At 50.9% G+C, this 23,801-nt stretch overlaps 1 protein-coding gene across 4 annotated transcripts in view; it reads right to left on the reverse strand.

Annotated features, from left to right (window-relative positions):
- Positions 1–23,801, reverse strand: part of ZBTB16 (zinc finger and BTB domain containing 16) — a 204,719-nt gene that overhangs the window by 10,451 nt on the left and 170,467 nt on the right. For all 4 annotated transcript variants that reach the window (XM_027563684.1, XM_027563683.1, XM_027563685.1 and 1 more), the window contains exon 5: positions 2,852–3,022. In XM_027563684.1, coding sequence (XP_027419485.1) covers positions 2,852–3,022 — 171 coding nt within the window. The remainder of the gene's footprint in view (positions 1–2,851; positions 3,023–23,801) is intronic.

Here is a 23,801-nt window from a genome sequence, read left to right on the forward strand (position 1 = left end):
AAGATATAAATAAATAAATAAGGCAGGGCCCACGTGAGACTTCAGCCGGAGCCGGTAATTAAAACGTACATCGGCAGCCACTCGGCAGGTGGGTGGGGGGCACCGCCGTCTGTCTGCATCTTCCCCCCTCCCGAAGGGGCCCGGAGAGTTTAAAAAACAAAGGGTTAAGGCAGAGAGGTTGGTTTGATCAGATTTTTATGAATTTAATCATGAAGTGGATCACATTAAATGAGTTTAAATAGGAAATCTCTAGAGGCAGTCCAGAGAAAGGAATAAAAAATTTAGGAAGGAAAAAAAACACAGCAACGCACCAACACACACACACACACACACACACACACACACACACACACACGGATTTTGAAGCACCTGGCCCCAAATCCTCACCCTGAGAATTAATCGTGTCAGTGTTGCCATAATGTACACAAAACTGGCTGCAGAACTCAAAATCCAATTTGTGGAATGTTGATTAACTCTGTAGCCTCTTTAATGAGCTTGACATTAAGTGCAGGACAAACGAGACTAATTAGAGCCCCCACGGCCTGGCCAGTGCACCTGTGACCCCAGTGGTCTGTCTTCACCTGGTTGGTTTCCCTGGCACCGGCCAAGCCCAATGTCCTCTTCCCCACCCCAGCCCCACCCCATCAGCCCCTCAGCCACCCCTCCAACACAGCTGAGGGTTTATTATATGATGAGCCATGTGAATCAGGGATCCATCAATGCCAACTGCGCGGCTGGACTAACCTACCAAACACAGCTGCTGATGCTAAACGCCCGGCCCCAGCAGCAAATGGGCCAAGAACAACGGAATATCAATGAGGCATTGTGTGGGGGTGTGCTCGGCCTGTGAGGGCTGCGTGCACAGGCCCTGGCTGGTGTGAAATTGATGGGTGTTGGTCTGTGTGTGCACAAGCAGTGCACACGCTCCATGTTTCCTAGATTAAGCAAGTACTTCTCCCAACCATGTCTGGAAACAGTCCCTCCCAATGGATCCGAGCCATGACTGACCCAGGGACCCGTGACATTTAGGTATCTGAGCTCTGAGAAGACAGCATGGGCAGAGCAGGGCGACCCTGGGTGGGATCGTCTCAGGCAGCATGCTCAGAAGTGGCCAAAGGGGGACTTTCCTGATGGTCCAGTGGTTAAGAATCCTCCTGCCAATGCAGGGGACACGGGTTCGATCCCTGCTCTGGGAAGAGCCCACGTGCCACAGGGCATTTGAGCCCATGCACCACAATGGAGCCCATGTGCCGTGGAGCCCACGCTCTGCAACGAGAGGGCCCACTGCGATGAGAAGCCATGACTAGAGAGCAGCCCCCGCTTGCTGTGACTAGAGAAAGGCCCACGTGCAGCAACCATGGCCAAAAATAAACAAATAAAAAGTAATAAAAAAGAAGTGTCTGAAAGGTAACTGGCCATTTTCGATAAGCCGAGCTTAGGGACCCAGCGGGGCAGGTGCTGACAGAAGGTGCTGATACCTGCCAGGGATGCTTAGGTGGTCACTGCAGAGAAAGTTCTTGCCAGCATTCTCTCCTTCTTTGGCCTTCTTGTCCTACCTTACCCTCTGGGACCCCTCCTCGTCCTAAGCCAGCAAATCTGAGAAGTTCTAAGCAAATCTGGTGATGCTAAGGCAACATGCTCTCCTGAACAGAATGGCTTCCAGAAATAAGAGCCTGGGAGGCTTCTCGGTGAGGACGCCTACTGCCAGCAGGACAGGCCAGGTTGTGATGAATAACCACCTCTCCCATATTCAGCAAAGCCTGCCACTTAATCCTGGGGCTGTGACAAGACCCAAGAGTGAGGAAAGGGTCCTGCCAAGTCTGTCATGAGGCATGCAGACTTTTTTATACCCTCTCCAGCAGCCAGGAGAACACCCCCTGTTACACCCCCAGAAAGAGAATTTGCCTCTATCTCCCTGGCCCCATCACCCACCTCTCACCCCAGACTCAGGACAGAACACACACAAGCAGAGACACATGCAGACTTAGAAACGGGCAATCCTTTGTCGACATACAATCAGAGAAAGGGAGGCTTCAAGTCACCTGTGACATTGTTGGGGGGTAGGGGATGATGCGAGGAAGCCAATGCTCCTTGGGTCTCAGAAGCAAGCACCCCACCCCCTACCCCTGACTCATAGCTACTCTCCTCCCCCAGCATCAGTGACTGGCTAAGCATGGCTCACAGCTTATACACCCGCACTGTCTCCCCTAAGCAGGGTAAGGCCCGATACAGAACATGTGCTTCTGTTAACTGGTAAGCAGGACCACTTCCGCCACAGTCCCTTAAGAGCCCAAGGCTGACCTCAGAAACATATGTGCACAGCCTGTGTATGTATGTGTGTATGCTGTGTGTGTGCAGAGTGTGAAGTGTGTGCACAGCATGTGTGCACAATGTGTGTGTACAGTATGTGTGTGCAGTGTATGTGCCTGCACAAGGCGTGTGTGCACAATATGTGTGTGTGTGTGTGTGTGTGTGTGTGGAGTAGGACCAGTGGTGGGAAACTCTAGAGACCAAGCAGGCAGATTTTTCTCAAAATTCATTTCAGGTCCACCTGCATCAGAATCTTTGGGAATACTTATTAACCATGTTGAGTCTTAGATCCCACCCATGCCCACTAAATGGAAGTTTCTGGGGTGGGGGGGACCCATGAGCCTACATTTCTAATGAGAGCCGTCCCTGTTGGGCACAGAGATATGGAGAACTAAACGTCCCCAAGGTGGGATGGGATAAGAACTGTCCACGCTGGCCTGCACCTCAGAGGCCCCTGCACGCCAGACCTTTGAGCAGAGAAGGGCCGAGGGCTCCCCCACCAGAGAGACCCCGCCCACCCACCCGCCTGTGGCCAGCCTACCTGTGTGTGAGCGCAGGTGGCGTTTCAGGGCGGTGTGGCTGGGGAAGGTGCGGTTGCACTCGCTGCAGATGTAGCTGCGCACGCCTGCGTGGACCTCCATGTGCTGCTGGAGCGCGCTCTGTGCCTGGAAACGCTTCCCACACAGCAGACAGAAGACAGCCATGTCCGTGCCTGCGGGAAATGGGGCAGAGCCTCAGCTGGGCTGGAGCACGAGCCAGCATCAGGACAGCACCCCCAGCCCCACGCTCAGCAGCAAACCCAGAGGCAGCGCAGGCCACGTGATGCTGATGGAGCCCCCAGAACACGGCTCCACCGGTGGACAAAATCCACTCTTTTCCCATCCTCATGGAACCTAAAGTCTAGTGGGAGAAACAGAGATATTAATCAAGAACATCATGGCAACAAATGACTCTGCAATTGTCTGGAGTGCTGTGTCAAAGGCAGGGTACCAAGAAGCCATCTATCAGAGGGACTTTCCAAGCCTAGGCAGGAGATGGGGTGTCCGGGGGCCTCTGTGAGGAACCACAATAACGAAGATGAAAGCCATCATTGGAAGGTAACACTTAAAACATCCCATCTGCAAAATGGGACCTCTACAGCCTCACCCTTCAGCTAAGGAAAAGGAGACACAGAGAGATTGAGTAATTTGTCCAAAGTAGCGGAGTTCACAAGCAAACAGGGCTGGGATTCAAGCCCAGGCAGCCTGGATCTGATCCTCCCCTGATGCTACAGACCCGATTCTCTTAACCACATCTCCACTCATAAATGCACACATCCTAAGGGTCCGTTCTTTGAACAAATTCTATTTTAGTATCTACTACAAGTAGGACTCTCTTTTTGGCCCTGGGGGTGTAGCCATGGAAAACTGTACAAAGTGCCTGCCCTCATCACAGATGTTACCCAGCACACTGGGGACATGGGGACAGCATTCTAGGAAGAAAAAATAGTATCTGTGAACTGGAGAGAAACGTGGCCGGTAGAAGGATCAGACAGAACAGTGCAGCTAGGGAGGCAGAGAAAAAACAGGCAGGGAGTCAAAGAAGTGGGCCAGGCCAGCTTGTAAGGCGTCTTGAAAATTGTGGTTAGAACTTTAGGCTTCATCCCAAGACCAACGTGCAACTGTCATGGGATTTTTTTAAAAGATTTTTTTGATGTGAACCATTTTTAAAGTCTTTATTGAATTGGTTACAATATTGCTTCTGTTTTATGTTTTGATATTTTGGCCACAAGGTGTGTGGGATCTTAGATTCCCAATCAGGGATTGAACTCATACTCTCTGCATTGGAAAACAAAGTCTTAACCACTGGGCCACCAGGGAAGTCCTCTGTCAAGAGATTTTAAGCTAATGAGGGACATGAGATTTTCATTTAACTCTGGTTGTTTCCTGTGCTGATCAGAAGTAGAGGTTGGTAGCCCATGATATCCTACGAAGTTGTTCTTGTTGTTTAGTCGCTAAGTCGTGTCTGACTGCAACCCCCTGGACCGTACGTAGCCCACCAGGCTCCTCTGTCCATGGGATCTCCCAGGCAAGAATCCTGGAGTGGGCTGCCATTTCCTTCTCCAGGGGATCTTCCTGACCCAAGGATCGAACCAACATCTCCTGCATTGGCAGGCAGATTCTTTACCACTGAGCCACCAGGAGAGCCCTACAAAGACAGGCTGCTATTTTCTGTTCGTCAACCCTCTTTCTGGTGCTGCTGTGGAGCCATGGCTTTCCAGGGATCAGCATCTAAGGAGGAAGCATCTAAGCCCTCCATCTGAGTCCCAGCTGGTCTTGGCCACCGTGGCCACTATTTTGGGTTCCATTTTCCTGAGCATGTCAGCTCCCCCTGGAAGCTCCCAGTCTGCTCAGCTCTCTGCTGGCATCTGGGCTTGATCACTCGTGCTCAGCCCAGCACTGCCTCCCCGCCCCCCGTGTAAAGGACACAAGGGGGAAAGGGGCTGAGGCGCAGCGCCTGTCAGTCCAGAGTGGAAGATGGGGCAGAGCTTGGCTGCTTCAAGTCAAGGTCTGCTCGGTGTGGCATCAGGGAGCTCCCAGTGGAAAGGCGGGGCATACAAGAAAGATAGCATGGACAGCCTGCTATCTCGCAGGTGGAGACAGCAAATGGGGGGTCTCTTTTGGCTGCCTCAGTCCCATTCGTGGCTGGGTCTGCGATGGATCAGCAGGAAGGCAAGGATGGCTTCTCATTTCCCCACATCCCCACCCCTCAAGGCCCTTGTAGCCATGCTCCATCCCACCCATGGGCATCGCCTGCACCCAGGTCCAGGGAAGGCTGGGCAGGGGACATGAGAACCAGCCAGGGCACGAACTTCCTCCTGGCCTCAAAGAGCAGAAGGGAGGGGAACCGCTATAGGCCTTGCTAGGCGCTTTATTTATGCCATCATCTCATTTAAAACTTGCAACAGTACCCGGCAGGATGCTCACGCCCCTTTTCACAAATGGCAAAACAGAGTGGTTAAATAACTTGCCTGAGGTCACGCAGTCAGAAAGAAGAGGAGCTGGGATTTATAAATGCCTCAGTTTATCTGATTTCAGAAACCACAGAGTTGGGCTAATGTCTCTCTATCTGCCTGGGCTTCTCTGGGAAGAGGCACAGTGATGACACGGTGAACCAGTTCCAACCCAGCTGGCTCAGGAGCCCCCGTGCATCCAAGGTCCACCCTAGAAACAGACAGCCCAGGCCAGGAGGAGCGCCCTAGTAGATGTCACGAGGTAGGGCTCTCTGAAGCCTTCCAACCCCTCTGGGAGCCAGCAAGGCCTCTGCAAGAAGAACTGAGGTGCTCCATTTGATTGAGCGGGGCACAGTGAGAGGAGTGGTCTGCCCAGCAGACGCAGACAAGGGTTGACAGTGAATCCTCAAAGTCCAGTCTGGCCTGGCCAGCACTCCCCAGGGTGGCATCCATCTGCAACACATCCAGGGGCATGGCAGCTCCGGCTGCTTCATCCCACGAGCCCCCAGCACCAGCTCTATCTCTGGCCTGAACCTCAACATACAGAGAGTCCCCATGAAGCCAGACATCAAACATCTGCCTTTTATCGCTGAGAGAGAACAAGCTTCCTGGGCAAGCCATGCCCTTTAAGAGCCCAGGTTTGTCCTTATGGATCCCCCAAAATCCCCAGTGTGGAAGGAGCCTGGGTCAGAGGGAACATGAATGACATCCCCAGTAGGAGATCCTCAGCCTAAAAAGCCAAGCCCGGAGGAGTTCTGAGGGTCAGTCCCAGCCCAGGGAAGACTGAGAACCCTGGCAGCCTCACCCTCCGGGTCTTCCCAGGACCCCAGAGCTGCCCCACTGTGCGGGCCCTTCCTCTCAGGATCCCCTGAGCCTATTTCATGTCCATTCAGTCAACTCTGTGAATATCACCCAGTGCAGGCACTGTACTAGGGGACAAGAGGGATGCTGAGATCAACCAGAGACACAGGGTCCCGGCCAAGTGGAGGGCACAGACAAGCCAGCCACTAGCCAGAGGATAAGACAGGCTGATCCCAAGAGGGCTTTGGAGATTCTTTCTTAGACTTTAAGAAATAAAGTGTACTGAGGAGCTAAGGACCAGAGTGGGCACAGGAGCCAAGCTAGAAACAACGCAATCAAATATCAAAGCAGGCAGGAAGAGAAGACAGACGCCCCACCCCCAACAAGGATGAAGATAAGCAGAGACAGTTATTGGGGGTCGGATGGCAGAGGGCCATATCGCCAGGTGGGACAGGTTAGATTTCATTCCTTAGAGGTGCCGGGAAACGATGTGGGGAGCGGGGGCTAGCGTGTTCCAACCAGTACGTGAAGGCAATGCCCCTGGGGGCTGAGTGGGGACCAAGGGCGCTGGCAAAGTGGCTGAAATCAGGGACAGAGGTGACGGCTTTCGTGCCACCACTGGAGGAGTGCTGGGACCAGTCTAAGGTAGGGGCTGGGAGGACAGAGGAGGACTGGAGAAGTGGAACCCCGGGGCAATGGCAGGACAGGACCCTCAGCCTGGGCTCAAGTCAGGAAGCCTCATGCATCTGAAGTTCTGGATATCGGCTCTGCACCTTGGTGACAAGTGTAAAGTCATGCAATGACCACCTGGAATGGATCTATTACAGTGTCCCCACGGTGGCCCCCTCCTTCCTAGGCATTCCACAGCGCACAGGGGTTCCCCCTGGTCACTGATGACACTGCCTGAGGCTCAGAGATGAAGAAAGGAGGGCCCCCCATCCACTCCCCATTCTTCTGTTTCGACACCAGCAGCTGAGAGGATAAAAAATATCTTTAAAGGAAAAATGAAAGGGCGGGGGTGGTGGGGAGGGGGAGAAACGGATGAGACACAAGAAAAGCTATTGGTGCATGTAAGTTAAAAATCCAGAGACTACATTTGACTTATTAAACAATTTGCTGTAGTTTCTGCCTAGCTGATTGTTCGCATGTATGATGAGTCAGGGCAGATTCTATTACACTGGGAGATTAAGCAAATAAATGCTAGCTTTTGGAAACACATTAAAATGTGGGACTATGGAAATAAAATTATCTAGAAAATTGTATTAGCAATTCATTAGCTGCCGTGAGATGTAGGGCAAAGCAAGGGGGCCCAGCAGTGTTAGAACCCTGTTCCCTTCAATGCCTGAGACCCTGAGACGCGCACTGCCCCTTCCTCTGCTGTCGGGGGAACCTCATGCCTGATACCACTGGGGAGAGGCAAGGAGCTTCCACTGGTTGCAAAGGACCTTCAGAAATCAGAGGGCCAGCAGGACACAGGGGAGACCAGAGAAGCACGTGGGTCCTGCCTCAGCAACTCCCTTGTCTTGCAACCCAGAGCAAGTCACTCTGCTTCTCTCGACCAGAGTCTGCTCATCCTTTGCCACCCTGCTTGTGGCAGTTGAGAGCATCCAATGAGATACCCAAGTGGAAAAGCTTCTTAGCTATGAAGTGGTAGCAGAACTAATGCCAGCCCAGAGGATGCCTTTGTCTGAATTAGAAAATAATGCCTCTTTTTCTAGCCTAACACAGATCCTCGCCTGGGCACACAGCTCTGGCACACAAAGACGGCTGGACTGCAGCCTCTGTTTCTCCCTCAGCTGGGCATCCTCCTGCAGTGAACAGCCTGGATACAGATCATGGCCGCTCTGCACGATACACAAGCTGATGTTGTTTTATCGACTCTGGGCTGCTTCTTCCAGGAAACTGACCCTAGAGAAGGTGTCTTGGATGAGAGACACTGTTTAGGACTCAGTGCCAAGGATACCTTCTTCCTCTGAGCCCTCACTACCCCAGCACAACTATTAAACCCTTTGTTGTACTTATTTTTGACATGTAGCTCTGCCCAGGAAATGGTAAGAGATGGTAAGCAAGAAGCACTTTCTTCATCATTATATCCCCTAACATAAATCACAGGACCTGGCATACAGTAGGCGCTCAATAGCTGCATGTTGCCTTCAAGAATAAATAAGGAGGGACATCCCTGGCAGTCCAGGGATGAAGACTCCAATGCAAGGAGGCAGGTTCAATCCCTGGTGGGGGAACTAAGATTCCCACATGCCACACAGCATAGCCAAGAAAATATAAAATAATAATAATCAATAAAGAGCTTTTTTTTAAAAGAATAAATAAGGGGTTGTGGGACAATCACAAAGAGCACAGGGGGTCACGGGATGGGGAAAGTCATGGTACAGAGCAATGGATGGCTAGAGCTGGAGAAAGCCCAGACTGAATGCAGAACTTCCAATAAGATGCTCCTTGGGAATGAGTAATGCCCAGTAATCCCTAAAGAGTTGATATTTTTGGGGCCTCTCATGTCTGTCTAGTGGGCTGAACAGGACACCTTGGTTCTTGGCTCCATGTCTCAGCTCTGCTGCTCAGAAGCAAAGACCCAGCCCACAGAAGGATCAGTTTTACCACCTCATGCAATGATACAGTCAGCAGACCCTGGTTCTCGCCCAAAGGTAAAGCCCTTCCTGGCTGTGACCCTGGGCCAGCTACCTGCTGCCCTTGGCCTCATTTCTTCATCTAGGAAATGGTATTCATGACTCAGCTGCCCTTTCCAACACCAACTTCATAATGATGTTAATAGGCAACTGGCAAAAATTACTGAGTATGTAAATCCTACAAAGGTATTGTTTTCAATCAATCTGTAAATTCAAATGTAAATCAGATACATAAATTAGGCTTGGCCCAAAGAAATCATGTATCAGGTCAAAGAATAGAACCCCCTCTGTTCTTATGAATGGGTCTCCATCTTAGGCTGGACCCCAGGGGTATCCGCCTGGTCTGAAGGGAATATGAACTAGGAGGAGGGAATGGGTGTGGTGGGGTCGATGGAGAGAGGCCCCAGGTAAGGCGGGGAAAGGCATGCAAATAACTGTACCCTCATTAGCATCAATTCTACCTGGAGATGGTGGCCCCCAACATACCTGCCTTCCACCCTCAAGGACAGAGGAGCCAATCTGGCTGCAGGGCATGTACGACTCAGAGATTCCCAATTTAAAACAAGTTTAATTTTAGCCAAAAAATAAAAAAGAACAGGAGAAAGCCAAGGCTAGGATGGAACAGGAGCAGGAGGGGTGACACAGACCCAGGGTATTTATTTCACCCCGGTGATGACTGGGTCTGAAATTATGAGACACAAAAACCCTCATGTTTACACCTGTGCTATTTCCATACCAATTAGCTCTTTAATAGAAAGGCAGGAACAGGATCAGAGGGGCACACAGCTGGAGAAGACGCTCAGGTGCTACACCTTCTTGGAGCAAGGCTCTTATTATCCCTAGACATAAGCAGGTTCTTAATCAAAAGAGCAGAGGGATCTAAATATATTTGGGCTTTTTTTGGTAAGCCGGCTGTGACTATTACATGTGTGTGAGTGTGTATAAGCCTGTGCTTGCACATGGACCAAGGATGGGCTTCTGATGTCCAACTCTCCCCAATCTCACCCAAGAAAGGAAGAGCTGCTTCCCCACCCCCTGCAACTTCTTCTTTCCAGAGGAAAGAAAATAGCAAATTTGGGTGGGGTAGGGGGGGCGCGCCGTGTGAAAATCTTGATTTAAACTGGAACCACCTCCCACCCCTCCACCCCTGCCCTATCCCCAAGTCCTCAGACAGGCCTACCTACTTTACTTCCTCTGACCTTCAGGAGTACTCTTTCCTAAGACACCATTTCCAGTCCTGTGAAGCCTTGTAACCACACACCGAAACTGTCACAGAAACTGCCACCTCTCCCTCTTCTCCATCTTTCTCCTCACCACCTTCCCCTCCTCCCTGCCCCAGGTCACTGCTAAAAAGGCGGCAGAGCTGCGTCATCCACTGTGCACGAGAAAAAGACAGACAGAGACAAGCAGCCCAGGGCTGACTCACACGGAAGGCAGGAAGGCTCTGTCTGCATCTCAAGAGGCTGGAGGTGTGAGTGTGTGGGGGGGAGGACAGGACCGGAAGCAGACAGAAAGGAAGCAAAAGCCCAGCGTTATGACATGGGCAGGGGTGCCTCCCTTTTGACCCCCCTGAGCCATCACTAGGGCTTGGCTCCTTTTCAAGGGATCTACTGAAGAAAGTACCAAACGATCCTGTTCTAGAGCTCTCCTCCTGGGCATAAGCTGAAGCATCGTTTGGGATGAACCCTCAACTCCCAGCCTTCCTGAGAAGGCTAGCTATGTGCACGAAGAGGGCCCAGTCCACCCAGCCCAAGAAAATGTCAGCCCACCAACGCCCCACTCCCGCCCCGGGAGTGACAGCTGCTGCAGAGTGGGAGACAAGTCCCACTCTTTCCTTTACTGCCTACAGCCTCTCTCCCAGGAAGGGTAGGGAAGGCTGAGAAAACAGCTTTGGTAGGCCTGCCTCAAACCAAATTAGCCACAAGTCTGTGCACCAGTGCTTGTCTGCTACATATAGTCACCTACTTGTAGGGCACCTTTAATCATCGGCTTCGTCACATCTTCCCAAACCAAGCCAGGAGCTAGAAACCATAGCATCTTAACCTTCTTGTCAACTTCAGTCTCGTCAATTCCAGTCTTGTTATTCAGTCTCGCCTGCCACATTTTCCTTTATTTCTTATCTGCTTAGAATCTTGGGAGGCACCCATATATCAACATAACCTTCCATTTCCAGAGGGAAAGGGGGAATGTTGGGGTTTCCTATCATTAGCCCAGGGAGTAGAGTTCTCAATGAATAACCAAAGGGGGAGGAGCTGGAGCTGCTGATTCAAATTTGTTTTGGAACTAAGACATGGATTGGTGAGTGATTACAAGTCTCAGGGCATGTGTGTGCTCTACACACACACACACACACACACGAAGGCATACACTCACTCACACACCCCTCTCAGTCTCTTGGGGAGTGTGGCCACATCCTCAAGCAGCAGCAGGCAATGCTGGCTCCCAGAAACCTGTGTATTTGTTTAGCAGTGAGCTGCAGACACAAATGCATTTCATTACTCGGCACCTCCAGCTACAGTAAACAAATTTGTCAGCTCACTAGCTCATTAAGGTGCACCCTGGACACGGGGGGGATTTATTGAGACCTGCACAATAAAAGTTAACATGAATGGATTTACTAATTTTGTCAATCATTCCAACAAACGGAGCCAAAGAGGGGGAGAAACTGGAGGAAGGGGACAAGAACAGGGGAGGAAGGGTGGAAAAGAAAGGAAAAGCAGTAAAAAGGAAGAGGAAAGTTGAATTTGGTTGGTAAGAGAGAGTCCACGGGTTAAGAGGGAGTCAGATCTGTGCTCTGCTGCCTGGTTACACAACCGCCTCCAGTTCCTTTATGTTGGGCTGCTTTGTCCAGGAGGCACGGCCCCGGGCAGAAAGGTGGCCAGGGCAAACTCAACTGCAAGATGTCAGACCGAGTTCTGGGGTCCCGGGCAGCGCTGTTCTGATGGGAACACGCCCTCCCGGCCTGACATCAGAGAGGGAACTTAAGGCATCAAGGACGAAGAACTCCCCCGCTCGCCGCACCCGTGGAGAAAGCAGCAGCCACCGCCTCCCCATCAGACCGGTTGCCTCTCCTGGAACCTCCCACCTGCCCCTCATCGCTGTCCCAGCCCAGCTCCCGGACCCTTCCAGACGTTCTAGAAGGAGCCCAGACTGCCACCGCCAAGAGCAAAGGGAGGAAAAAGGGAAGGGGCACGGTGCGTGCGGAGTTGGGGGGAGGAAAGTAAATCCGGAGAGGTATGCGGCCCTCTGGTCTGTAACTTTCAAAAAGACAGCAGGACTGGGGCAGAGGTCAGGGGGTCCGAGGCCTTAAGCACCTCGGCCAGCTGTGGCGGTGCCGCAGGACGCCTGCCCGTATAAATCAGCCGTAAGCAGCCCCCGCTGGGGGCGAGGACAATAGGCCCCCACGGGGGTGGGAGGCAGGACAATGGGGCCCGGCCAGTGCGCAGGCCCGGAACAAATGCGCCCTGGCACCACGGGGGCCCCCATTTGTGAAACTAATTGGCCCACGATTGAAAAATTGGACCAACTTCAACAGCCTGAGTGGAGAGGGGCGGCCGACAGTCCCTTAAACCTAGCCCAGCCCAGCAGAGCCTGCCTGGCCCAGGAGCAGGGGTCGGAAATGGGAGCAGCTCTGGGTGCTGCCCACTCTGGCGGAGGGACACGGGCCTCTGAGACAAGGCCGTCTAGGAGAGGAGGGGCCTCGAGCTGTCTAGAAGGACCAATACCCGGCTTCTCCTCCCAAGAGGCAGAGAAGGACCGACTTCCGCAATTTCTCTAAGCTGTCTCTTCTGCAGGACTGAAGATCAAAGGAGACAAGCAAGACACCTGTCTGCCCAGAGGGTTCCTGAAACCCAAGGGCTCCCAACTTCCTTCCTTTGGTGGGTAGATGGGTGCAAATAAACCCAGAGCTGCAATGGGTTCCTTCCTCAATCCAGCCTCCCTGGCATGTATTCAGCTCTGCACCTGTGGCCTATAACCCCTGCGAGAAGCCTGCCGCTCTCTACCAGGCTGTGTGAGAGCTGGCTTTGAGGAAGCCAGGAGCCTCCTGGTCCTGAGGTTTCTGGCAAAGAAGCCCTGAAACGTGCGATGGGAAGCCAGGATGACATACGAAAGGACACGCCAGGGTAATCATCCTGCCATGGTCCTCCTGCCCTTCCCTTTCCGGTGACTTCTCACTACCAGCTCCCAGTTGAAGAAGACCAGAAGGGTAGAAAGCACTGGAAGGCCCATCCTCAGGTCCTAGCTCAGCAGCTCACTTGCTGTGCACACTCTGGTAGGTTCCTGGACCTCTCTGGGCCTCAAGTTTCTCATCAGAAAAATGCAGGTAGAAGTCAGTAATCTTCAAGTTTCCCCCTCACTCTGTGTATTCAGTCACTCAGTTGTGTCCAACTCTTTGTGACCCCATGGGCTGCAGCACACCAGACTTCCCTGTCCTTCACCCTCTCCCAGAGCTTGCTCAAACTCAAGTCCACTGAGTCAGTGATGCCATCCAACCATCTCATCCTCTGTTGACCCCTTCTCCTCCTGCCTTCACTCTAACAGGCAGTAATCCTAGGCCTGTAAGATGGTGCTGGAAGCTGAAAGGCCTTTCCCCTGGTAAGATGCGTTCCAGACATTTCTCCTTCAAAGTCTCCCTTGACAGTTTTTCTTTGGTTAAGGAGACTCTCGGGGCTTCACTGGGAAGCCACCATCTTTGGCTCACAGAGAGACAGCCCCAGGAGAGGCACAGAAGACAGCTAAGCTTGACTGAGCACCAGCTTTGGGTGATCCAGTTCTCTCGCTCCAAACCCTCCACCAGTCCTGAGAGACAGGGGTGTTTAGGAAGATGGGGCAAGCAAGACTCGAGAGACCCTGCTAGGTCCTTTCTCTCAAGGGGCCACCAGTTACTTAGTACCTCCTAGAATTAGCCCTATGCCTAGAAGGGCAATTCTTGAGCTGCTGGGTCTGAGAGTCCCTGCCAGCCTCTCTGGACAGGGCAAGGGCCAGGCTGATGGGGAGGGGACAGGGGAGAAGGGGCTTTCTCTCTCAGGCCCCCAGCACTGGGTGACAGAAAACACAACCAAGATGGTGGGTCAGAGAACCAGACTCTCTGATTCTAGTGGCCTCATTTCCTTAGCGTTTTGCCCGACACACAGTAGGCACTTCAGTTTTCAGCTGTGTGTCCAAGGCTTCATGGGAGGGTGTTGCGGTTCCACCTGAAGATGAGACCCAATTTCCTTATTGCAGTGATACAATAACTTATCCCCAGGCAGCTTTCCTCTCTGATCTTCTTCAGGTGTACAAGATGTTTTCAACAGAGCCCACCTCCCTAGATTCAGGCATCCCCAAAACCACCTTGAGGCCCCCCAGGCTAGAATTGGGACCCAGAAGAGGGATCAATGGAAAAGAAGATATCAGCTCAGCTGGGGTCTTATCTAAATGGTCCTGTAAATCCCAATGCATTTCAGAGATGATGAGGATGAGCCAGCAGGGAGGCCCACCTAGAAGAGAAGGGACAGAGGAGGAGACAGGCCTCTGCAGACAAAGACCCAGGGACAGAACAGGGTGGGGAGGGGAGCAGGGACTGAGGGAGACGGGAATTCAAAATCAAATGGAATACTGGTTGTTTCAGACAAACATTGGGCACTGCAAAGGAAAACCACCCCATATAAATAAACAAAACCAAAGAGACAGAGAGAGAGAGAGATGGATGTATTCATTTTACTGACATTTTAATGGCTCCTCTCCTTCCCCCTACCCCCCCCCCCCCAGAAGATGATTACAAATTAAGCAGCATTTAAATGCTTTTTACTGTCAACAATTAGAAGGAGGGCTGTGAGCCTGAGAGTGTGGTGGCCATTCATTCCCACGGTAACCAGGCTATCAGAGGCACTGCCAGGCCTGCCTGTACTGTACCGCACACAATGGCCAAAGAAGGAAAAGTCCGCACACCGTTAATTTTGCAGGACATTCAGAAGCAAGTTAAAAGATAAAAAGCTTCTGGTGCACAGACAGAGAGAGTGAGGGCAGGGCAGGCAGGTCTAGCTTGTGGAGTAAAGTCTTAGCAACAGGAGAGTTTACGCGCAACCTGATTACACCTCATTCAGGGCTGCCTTGTGTTCAGGTTATGTAGTGTGTGTGTGTGTGTGTGTGTGTGTGTGTGTGTGTGTGACAGAAAGGATGAAGGAGTCGCCTGTATTGCAGGCAGATTCTTTACCATCTGAACCACCAGGGAAGCCCTCTGGGGACAGAGGAATAAACAATTAAAGAGAGACCAGGAGCTCAAGGCCAGACTCCAGACCCCAGCAAGTGGGTAGAAGAAACCGGCTAAACCCTGACGCAGGCTGCACGCTGAGTACTGGTCCACAACACCCACTCCTCCAGTGCCTGAGCCACAGCTTCTCTGCTGGGCCACAGGGAGGAACCTCGGGATAGGAATTTCACTCTGGTGAGAAGAAAGGTTTTCATTCCAGGGTGGACTGAAGAACAAATTTAAGTTTTCAGAAATTGGCTCTTTCATCACCCACACTATCACTACCAACTCAGGCCCACCCACCCAATGCCACCAATATTCATGTCTTTCAGAAAAGTTAAACCCTAGTCCACGCTGCTACTGCTAAGTCGCTCAGTCGTGTCCGACTCTGTGACCCCATGGACTGCAGCCTACCAGGCTCCTCCGCCCATGGGATTTTCCAGGCAAGAGTACTGGAGTGGGGTACCATTGCCTTCTCTGAGTCCACGCTGGGTATCATCAAATGTTATTGCTAGAACTCTGTGTTATCCAACTCAAAATGAATTCTAAGAACTCATATCATCACAGGGGCCTTTTAAAATAATGAAATAATTAAAACTCACCCCTAGAATACATGGGAGAAACACAAGGATTAAAAAAGAAAAGGAGTGTGGGAGGGAAATAAAGGATGTAGCCACCAATTTCCTTTCCAGTCCTTCAGAGAGGGAGATGGAAAGCAACAGAAGTGAGCTGGTTACTTGGTGCAGGGCGCGAGGAGGCTGGATTTAGAAGCAGCCAGGTACATTTCTGTGCCACAAGGTTTAATATGCAGAAGGGGCGCCAAAGAAATAAAAGAGACACGTCCCCTTTAAAAGGAAATATAATTTACAGTGTGCAGCCAGGCGGCCCATAGTTTCAATCTCGTTTACTATAGAGAAAACTCTGCTAGCTGTTCTCTATCCCACAAATCCGATTTAATCAGACAAGCCAGCCAGCGTGGCTTGGAGTAAAAACGGATAATTAGTAAACAGAGAGCTACTCCAGTGCTTCATTGGCATTCGAGCTGGGCTACTGTGTCGCATTTAAAATGCAGTCTGATGAAGTTTACAAAATCAAACCATTTGTTACTCCTATTGAAGAGGCTTCAGGCCACTTGCAATTAAATTGGAATTAGTGCTCAGAATGAGACACAGCAAATTCATACTAAAAAGGGATCTGACTTTGAGACATTTGACTTCAACAGTTTCTGTGTGAGTGCGTGCGGTTGGGTGTTACTAAAAAGACGCCTCACTCACCCTGACTCTGCAGGGCTCCCCAACTCAGTGAGCTTGCCCCCCACAACCTGCTCTGCTCTGGGCTGGCGATGGGAGATGGGGCATCGCGGGGGAGGGGACAGACAGCTGACACTGGGGAGCCAGACCCTTGCATTCACACCAGGAAGATACTGTACTGGGGAAAATGTGTCCACAAAGGACCATATGGCTCCCTTCTGCATTGAGCCTTTGGACAAGGGGGTAGAAGGGGGGTGGGGAAGCTGCCAGAAGGCACGCTTCCAGAGGGCGCTGGCCCCGCCCACCTCAGACAGCAGGCTGGCAGCTTGGGGAGAAAGGGGGCACCTCTTCCCCTGTTGGCTGGGTTCCTGGGATGTTCCCGCCATCCCTCTCTCTTGAGAGCCGGTGTACAGGGAGGGTTTCTGTCACGCGTCCTACCCATCAGCACACTCCTGGCCCCGGGCACTGCCCTCTCAGGCGGAAAAGGTTAGGCAAACTGGCTCTGCAAGGCCTCTCTGAACCTCCAGGCCAAGAAACCCCAATGCAACCCAGGGACAGAATTCAGGAGGCTGGTGATCGTGGAGGAGAAAATATTCCCTTTTTATTTTTACCAACCTCTAACCAATGGTGGGGAAAATCGAAGGTGAAAGGAGAAGGTGGCGGCAGAGGGTGAGATGGTCAGATAGCATCACCGACTCAATGGACGTGAAACTGAACAAACTCTCGGAGACAGTGGAGGAGGCTGGTATCCTGAAGCCCACTGTGTCGACAAAGAGTCAGACATGACTTAGCGACCGAAAAACAACAACAACAAATTGAAATTCAGCAGTTCCTTCAGTGGGGGAATGAAAGCGACAAAGCAGTCAGATGAACTGTGCTTGTGACCTGTTCATGCACAGACAGCTAGATATGTTCACACCACGACAGAAGAAATGTTGCAGTTACCTCGACCTATTTATGCTAGCTGCAGATGCCCAACCACTGCTTGAGCCTGTTAACAGGATGACAAAGGATCACACATATTAACTGTATTACAAATGGTTTAAAAATATTGTGCTATCTGTATTTAAAGTTTCCCTTTGTAATCTTAGGTATTCTATGCAACTAGAGACATTATTCTGAGGCAGGGTTCCTAACTTTCCCAAGGGGCCCATGGCACAAAATGTGAAGAATTCCTGGTCCAGGGGCTCAGGGAACTTAGGGAGAATTACTGTTAAATGGAGACAGAGTTTTAGTTTGGAAAGATGAAAAAGTTCTGTGGACAGACGGTGGTGATGACTGCACGACAATATGATAGTACTTAATGCCACGGAGTACTGTGCGTGCGAGCTCAGTCGTGTCTGACTCTGTAACCTATAGACTGTGTAGTCCACCAGGCTCCTCTGTCCATGGGATTCTCCAGGCAAGAATACTAGAGCAGGTTGCCATTTCCTTAATGCCACTAAACAGCACTCTTAAAAATGGTTAAAACGCTAAAGCCTATGTTCGATACATTTTACCAAAATAACGGAAAGAATCCTAAGTCTCAATTGGTCAAAAGTTATGTGGACTTCCAGGACCCTCTGCTGCTCAGAAGTATCAAGGCTAAAATCCAGTTTGAATCCTTCTAAATGTTTCCATCTGCTTTTTAGAGAGAACTGAAGCTCAGGCTCCAAGGAAGGTAGGCAGTCATCACGCACGGGTCCCGGAAAGGGCACTACAGAAGGTCCAGGCTCAGCTCTGTGGCCGTCCACTAGCCTTGGTAGAGCTGCTTCAAGTTCAAGGTTTACGGTGTCTCCCTCCTCATCAGAACAAAAGCCGACTGAGAGCAGGGGACCTCGTTGCTGTGTCTCTTGGATCTGACAGGTGTTTGATGAATCCTTATTGGACGGAGGGAAGGACGGACCAGTGGATGAAAGATTAAACAGATGAATTTTCTCTCTCTGACCCTCAGTCTCATCTGGGACATAAGGAGGACGGGCTCTATGATCCTTTAAGGTGCCGAAAGTCCCCGCAGGGCTCCATCTGCTCACCAGGCTCCCCTGCCTACTGCCCACACCTTGCCTCCAGTACACAGCCCTCGGAAGTAGACAGCGGGTGGTGTGGGGGGTTCGTGCACACAGGTTGGGGGGGACAGGCTGTGGCAGGAGCATGCCTGATGTGGAGACTGAGGGCAAGGGGCCACTGCCCCCAGGCCCCACGACTCTCCCTGGACCCCAGGCCTTGCCCCATGGAGAGGAAATGGGCTGGTAATGATGGTGGGAGACAGAGGACGATGAACACACAGACCTGCTGAACAGACAGGCGACAAGAGGGAGGCAGGGAGGCCTGAGGACTAGGCCCTGCGGTAGCATCAGGTGGCGTGCGGTGGCCTTTAAAGCCTGGAAGGAGGAAACTGTCCTTTTTGCTACTCAGGGAGGGTGGGAGAGAAGTATGCGGTCAAGAACAAAAACCAAACCACTTGGTCCACCAGCCTTCCCCACTTCCCCCAAACGTGGAAGTCCCCTCCCTTCAAGCAGGCTGCGAACCTGACTCACTAAATCTTTCCCAGGGGCAAGCGATGGGGTAGCCACCCAGCAGACATCGCCAGGGCCTTAAGCCTGCTACCAGAAGTGTGGGTGCTCTTCAGACAACTGGTGAGGAATCTGGGCCTTCCTTGCCCATGCCCTCACACGCATGCATGCACACACACATGCCCCTTGACAACATGATGGAAGGTCTGCAGAGAAGCCCCAGCCTCATATTCTAAAAAGGAAACACAGGAGAGTGTCAGGGAGTGGTCCGGGCTTCTCATTTCTCCCCTGTGGGTTCTATTTACTAGGTCCCTCCCCTCTCAGTTCCACCTCTGGGGACTCTAGGCCACTCCCTGCCAGGACTGGAACTTGAGGCTGGCCCCAGCGCAGATGGGAAAGCTGACAGTCAATTCTCTCATGCCACAGCCAAGTGCCCAGCACCCCGCTCACAAAAGAGCCCGAGAAGACACCTCTGTTCTATTCATTCAACACAAGCGCCACTTGATTGCCAAACCTGCCCCTCCTTCTTTCCAGTGATCTTCGTGTCTCTCTTGGGGTGGTAGTACTTTTATTTCCCTTGGGAGACAGCATTGGAGCGTTACTCTTAGCATCATTCACTCATTTTCTCATGCACCTGGCACCTGGCGTTTCTTGAGCTCCAATTCTGCACAGGCATCAAATACCAAGGCTTTAGCCCTAAGAAGACACTTCTTGCCCTCACTAAGCTTGCAGTCCAAGAAATGGACAGAAAGAAGTCTAGACTCTAAAGTCAGATAGAACCTGGCTCTGCCATTTACTTCCTAGCTAGAGAATAGTAGGCAAATTTCCTAATATCTCCGGGTCTCGGTTTATCTTTATTAGAGTGATAACATCTACGATTCAAGCTCGCTGGAAGGGTTGGAGGTAATATATGAGTCTACCACAGTATGAGAGCGTCTGTCATAGCTCAGTCGGTAGAGGATGTGCCTGCAGTGCAGAAGACCCAGGTTCGATTCCTGGCTTGGGAAGATCCCCTGGAGAAGGAAATGGCAACCCACTCCAGTATTCTTGCCTGGCGAATCTCTTGAACAGGGGAGCCTGGCAGGCTACAGTCCATGGGGTCATGGACTAAGTCAGACACGACTTAGTGACTAAAACCAATAACTGCCACCACAGTGTGAGACGGTAGGGAGTGGAGAATTGGTAGCTGGTTAGAACAGGGATCCAGGGACCTGGTTGAAGGCCATAGGGAGTCAGGTATGTAAATAATGGATTTGGTGTTTGAACTTGGGTACCCTGAACTGAGGGTTTCCCTGATGGCTCATATGGTAAAGAATCTGTCTGCAGTGCAGGAGACCCGGGTTCAATCCCTGGGTCGGGAAGATCCCCTGGAGAAGGAAAGGACAACCCACTCCATTCTTCTTGCCTGGAGAATTCCATGGACAGAGCAGGCTGGCGAACTATAGACCATGAGGTTGCAAAGAGTACAAAGGTGTTTGCAACTAACACCTTCACCTTCACCCTGAACTGTGCAGGCCCACTCCAAGTGGTGCTGACAGAGAATACTCCAGGCCTTTCATCACCAGCAAGAGCTACTCCTCTGAAGTATTACATTGAAACCTGCCCCACCCCACCAGCTCTCCCATCCAGGTACTCTCACCAGAACTGTTCTCGGAGCCCCAATGATCCCCAGCATGTCCTTCCTTTCTGCCTTCTTTTTCCATCAGCCCCTACTTCAGGGCCCATGGTTCAACTCCCATCTGCTTTCTGGCCAGTTCGTGAACTCCCTTGCCCATTATCCTTCCACTGTACCGCCCCCACCCCCGCCAAACGCTACCCTTGGATCAGTCTAACTCCTTGCCTCCTCCACTCCTAGAGCTGCCTACACATGCTGCCTCCCCTTCCTTCCCATGTGCCCAACCCACCATGATGTCAGCCCTGCTTCCATCATTCCACGGAGACCAAGACTGTTCGCCTCTGATAACCAATGACCCCATGTCACTAAATCCAACAGATGTTTCTAGTCCCTCTTAGGGGGCTTAATGGCAGCATAAGACTGATGACTACTTTTTCCCTTTAGAAACCTCTTTCATGACACCACACTCTCCTGGTCTCCATCCCGTTTCTTCCAGCAACTCTGTTTTAATCTCCATGGTGGGTTGGGACTATCCTGGACAGCACAGTTATGTTGGAGTTCCTTTGGATTCTGTTCCAGGCTCTCCTCTCTTGTTTTGTAAACTCATCAGCTTCAAGAATCATTTATATGCTGATGACACCAATAGATACATGGCCAGCAAATCTCCCTCCTTCCCGAATTCCAGACATAACAATGAATCCAAATGCCTCTTATGGGTCCCCACTGGATGTCACACAGGCCTCAGTGCTGTGACACTAAAACTGTTCATCATCTTAACAGCAATAACAAAGTTCTTCTCCTTCACCCCCATTTCAATAAAGGGCTTCCACTGTCACCCACTGGGCCCCAAGTAAGAAAAGGGGCCATCATCTTTGATTCTTTTCTCTCTCATCTTCGACAACAGATCAGTTATCAAATTTCTTCAGCCTCCTAAGTACCGTGAACTTTTCCCACTTCTTATCCGTCCTCGCTGTAAATACACTGGTTCCAGCTACCACAATTTCTTGCCTGGATTACGGCAATACTTTCCTTACTAATCTCCTTGCCTTCAGTGTATAAACCCCTCCAGTCTATTCACAACTGTGTAGTCCAAGTCATTTTTCTACAACATAATTTGATGTCACTCTCCGAGGACCTTTTAACGGCTCCCCATCACCCTCAGGAAAAACACATAGTTACTTAAGGCTTTTAGGGGTCTTTCACAGTTAATGTCCATCATCTCACCACACTCAGGCCTCAGCCCTACTCCCCACTCCCATTTTTCCGTTCATACACCAGCCTAACTTGACTCCAACTCTGAGCATTGTTGACCTCAGGCTGGCATTCTTCCCTTTCTCCCCCAGTAACCTATCTTCTTTACTTAATAACTTCTCATCCTGCAGAAGACACCACCTCCAAGAAGCCTCCCCAACTCCCCATCCATGTGGAGGCCTCCATGTGTGCTCTTATAACATCTTATGCCTCCACTGTAACAATATTTACCCTGTACGTGACTTGCTTACTTACCTGTCTTGCCTTCCTGTAAGACATGAGCCCCATGAGGACAGGCATTCTATTTACTCACCACTGCATTCCCAGAGCCTAATACATTATTAGGTATATGACGGCTGTTGATAAATATTTACTGAATGGATAAATAAATGATACACACAGTTTTAACCATTAATATCTCTGTGGGTTTGGTCCACGGTCCTTGGCAAGTTACGATTTCTAAAGTCCACGCCATTAATATTTGATTCTTACCGACTTCAAGTAAAACATGCCTCGTTACCCTCTTCAGCCATTCCACCACCAGCCCAGATTCCCTGTGAGTTGCAGGCTTCTGGGCCTGTCTGTTTCTATGATTAGTTTTCCTGACTGTAGAATAATCTTTAGCAAGACGTCTGCAGTCTTTTTGTTCTGGTGTTCTGGAAACAGTGTATTCTGATTTAGTGATCATCTGAAAGCTGATAAATTGAGATTAAAAAAAAAAAAAACTACCAAAAAGTGTATTGTAAACGGATCCCTTAAAAGCTTGAATATTTGTTACAATATACTTAATAGTATGACTGACAAGTGTGAAGTCGTATCCATATGCTCCAGAATCTGGGCATGGGCTCTCCTGGGCTTGGCTTCACCTCCCAACCTGGAAGCCCTCCTGTGCAGAACTACCCAGGGGGTACATGTGGCACCCAGTGCAGAACCCACCCAGATGTCTCTTCAAGATGGAAAATCATCTGCACCAAAGGAGGATCCAGCTCTTTGAACGAAAGGACTGTAGAACGGAGTTACCAGATATTACTTTCTGGCCAAAGCTGTGAGCTGGCAGCCAACAAGTCACTAACAGTTTGGAACCTGATGTTAAAGCTGGCAACTCCTCCTGGCCCCTGGCAGGACATGGATCCAAGGCTATACGTGCACCTGGTGTCCACTTGCTACCTCTTCCTCCTCTAAGATCAGAGCAGGCCCTCAGCTCTCCCCGCAGGACTTGCTCTGAGCTGCCCAGAGGACACAGTCCTCTACACTCAGGCAGTGTGCGTCCCCAAATCACACTCTGGGCGGGCTGCTTTCATCCTTCTTCAGAGGGTGATGATGTATACTGTCCTATCCTGAGACTCCATCTCTACAGCAGATGGAAAACGTCTACAACAGAGCTGCTAATGGAAATGCCCAAAGCTGCGTCACTATCACACACATAAGCTGTGACCTCCAATACTATCCTGCTCGGAAACTCAAGATTGATTTTTCAAGAGTTCAACAGGCTTTTGCAGATCTGAGTCCAGGGCTGCTCTCTGACCTGGTCAAAGACCCAGTTCCTGTGGCTCTACGGGTGACCTGCCAGCGGTGAGTGTAGTACCTGGTGTTCTTGTAAGCAAATGTGACAACACAGGGAGCCCCTGGGAGATACCAGGTCCCAGGCCAAGGGGCCTTGGCATTGCCCACATCCATTCAGGTCCCTTTGTTTGTCCAGCTTGTCTACAACTATTTCCCTATCCCCCACTTCTCAAAACCCTTGGAAATGAGAAAGCAGTGTTTACTCATTCATCTTTCCTAACTCTTTTTGGGGGGGGTGAGAAGGTGGGAAGCTTATGATTTTTTAGACTAGTGCTAGGGGCCTTTGAGAATTGGCAAATACTGAGGACGCTTTCTGTTTATTTGCATTACAGTAACTGTTCATTTGGTGGATTTTCACAAAGGTCTTTGAAAGAAGTGAGGAATTGTCAAAATGTTCCCATCTGAATTCAAAGAGAAGTACCGTGCAGCTTTTTGAAGCCTCTGGGATCAGCGGCAAAGATCAACAAGAAAGACCTTATCCTTCCAAAGGACTTCAAGACAGGTTCCCCACCACCACTCACGCAAGATGTCTGGTTCCAGGAGGGTTTTCCACGCAGGCAACGCCAGTAACAAGCCCCAGTGGACGTTGTGTGGTCACACCCACTCCTTTTCACGGCCTGAGCCTTCTCTTTGGACAGACCTGTTTCTTACTC

This window comes from Bos indicus x Bos taurus, chromosome 15 (genome assembly GCF_003369695.1).
Source record: "Bos indicus x Bos taurus breed Angus x Brahman F1 hybrid chromosome 15, Bos_hybrid_MaternalHap_v2.0, whole genome shotgun sequence".
Classification (NCBI taxonomy): domain Eukaryota; kingdom Metazoa; phylum Chordata; class Mammalia; order Artiodactyla; family Bovidae; genus Bos; species Bos indicus x Bos taurus.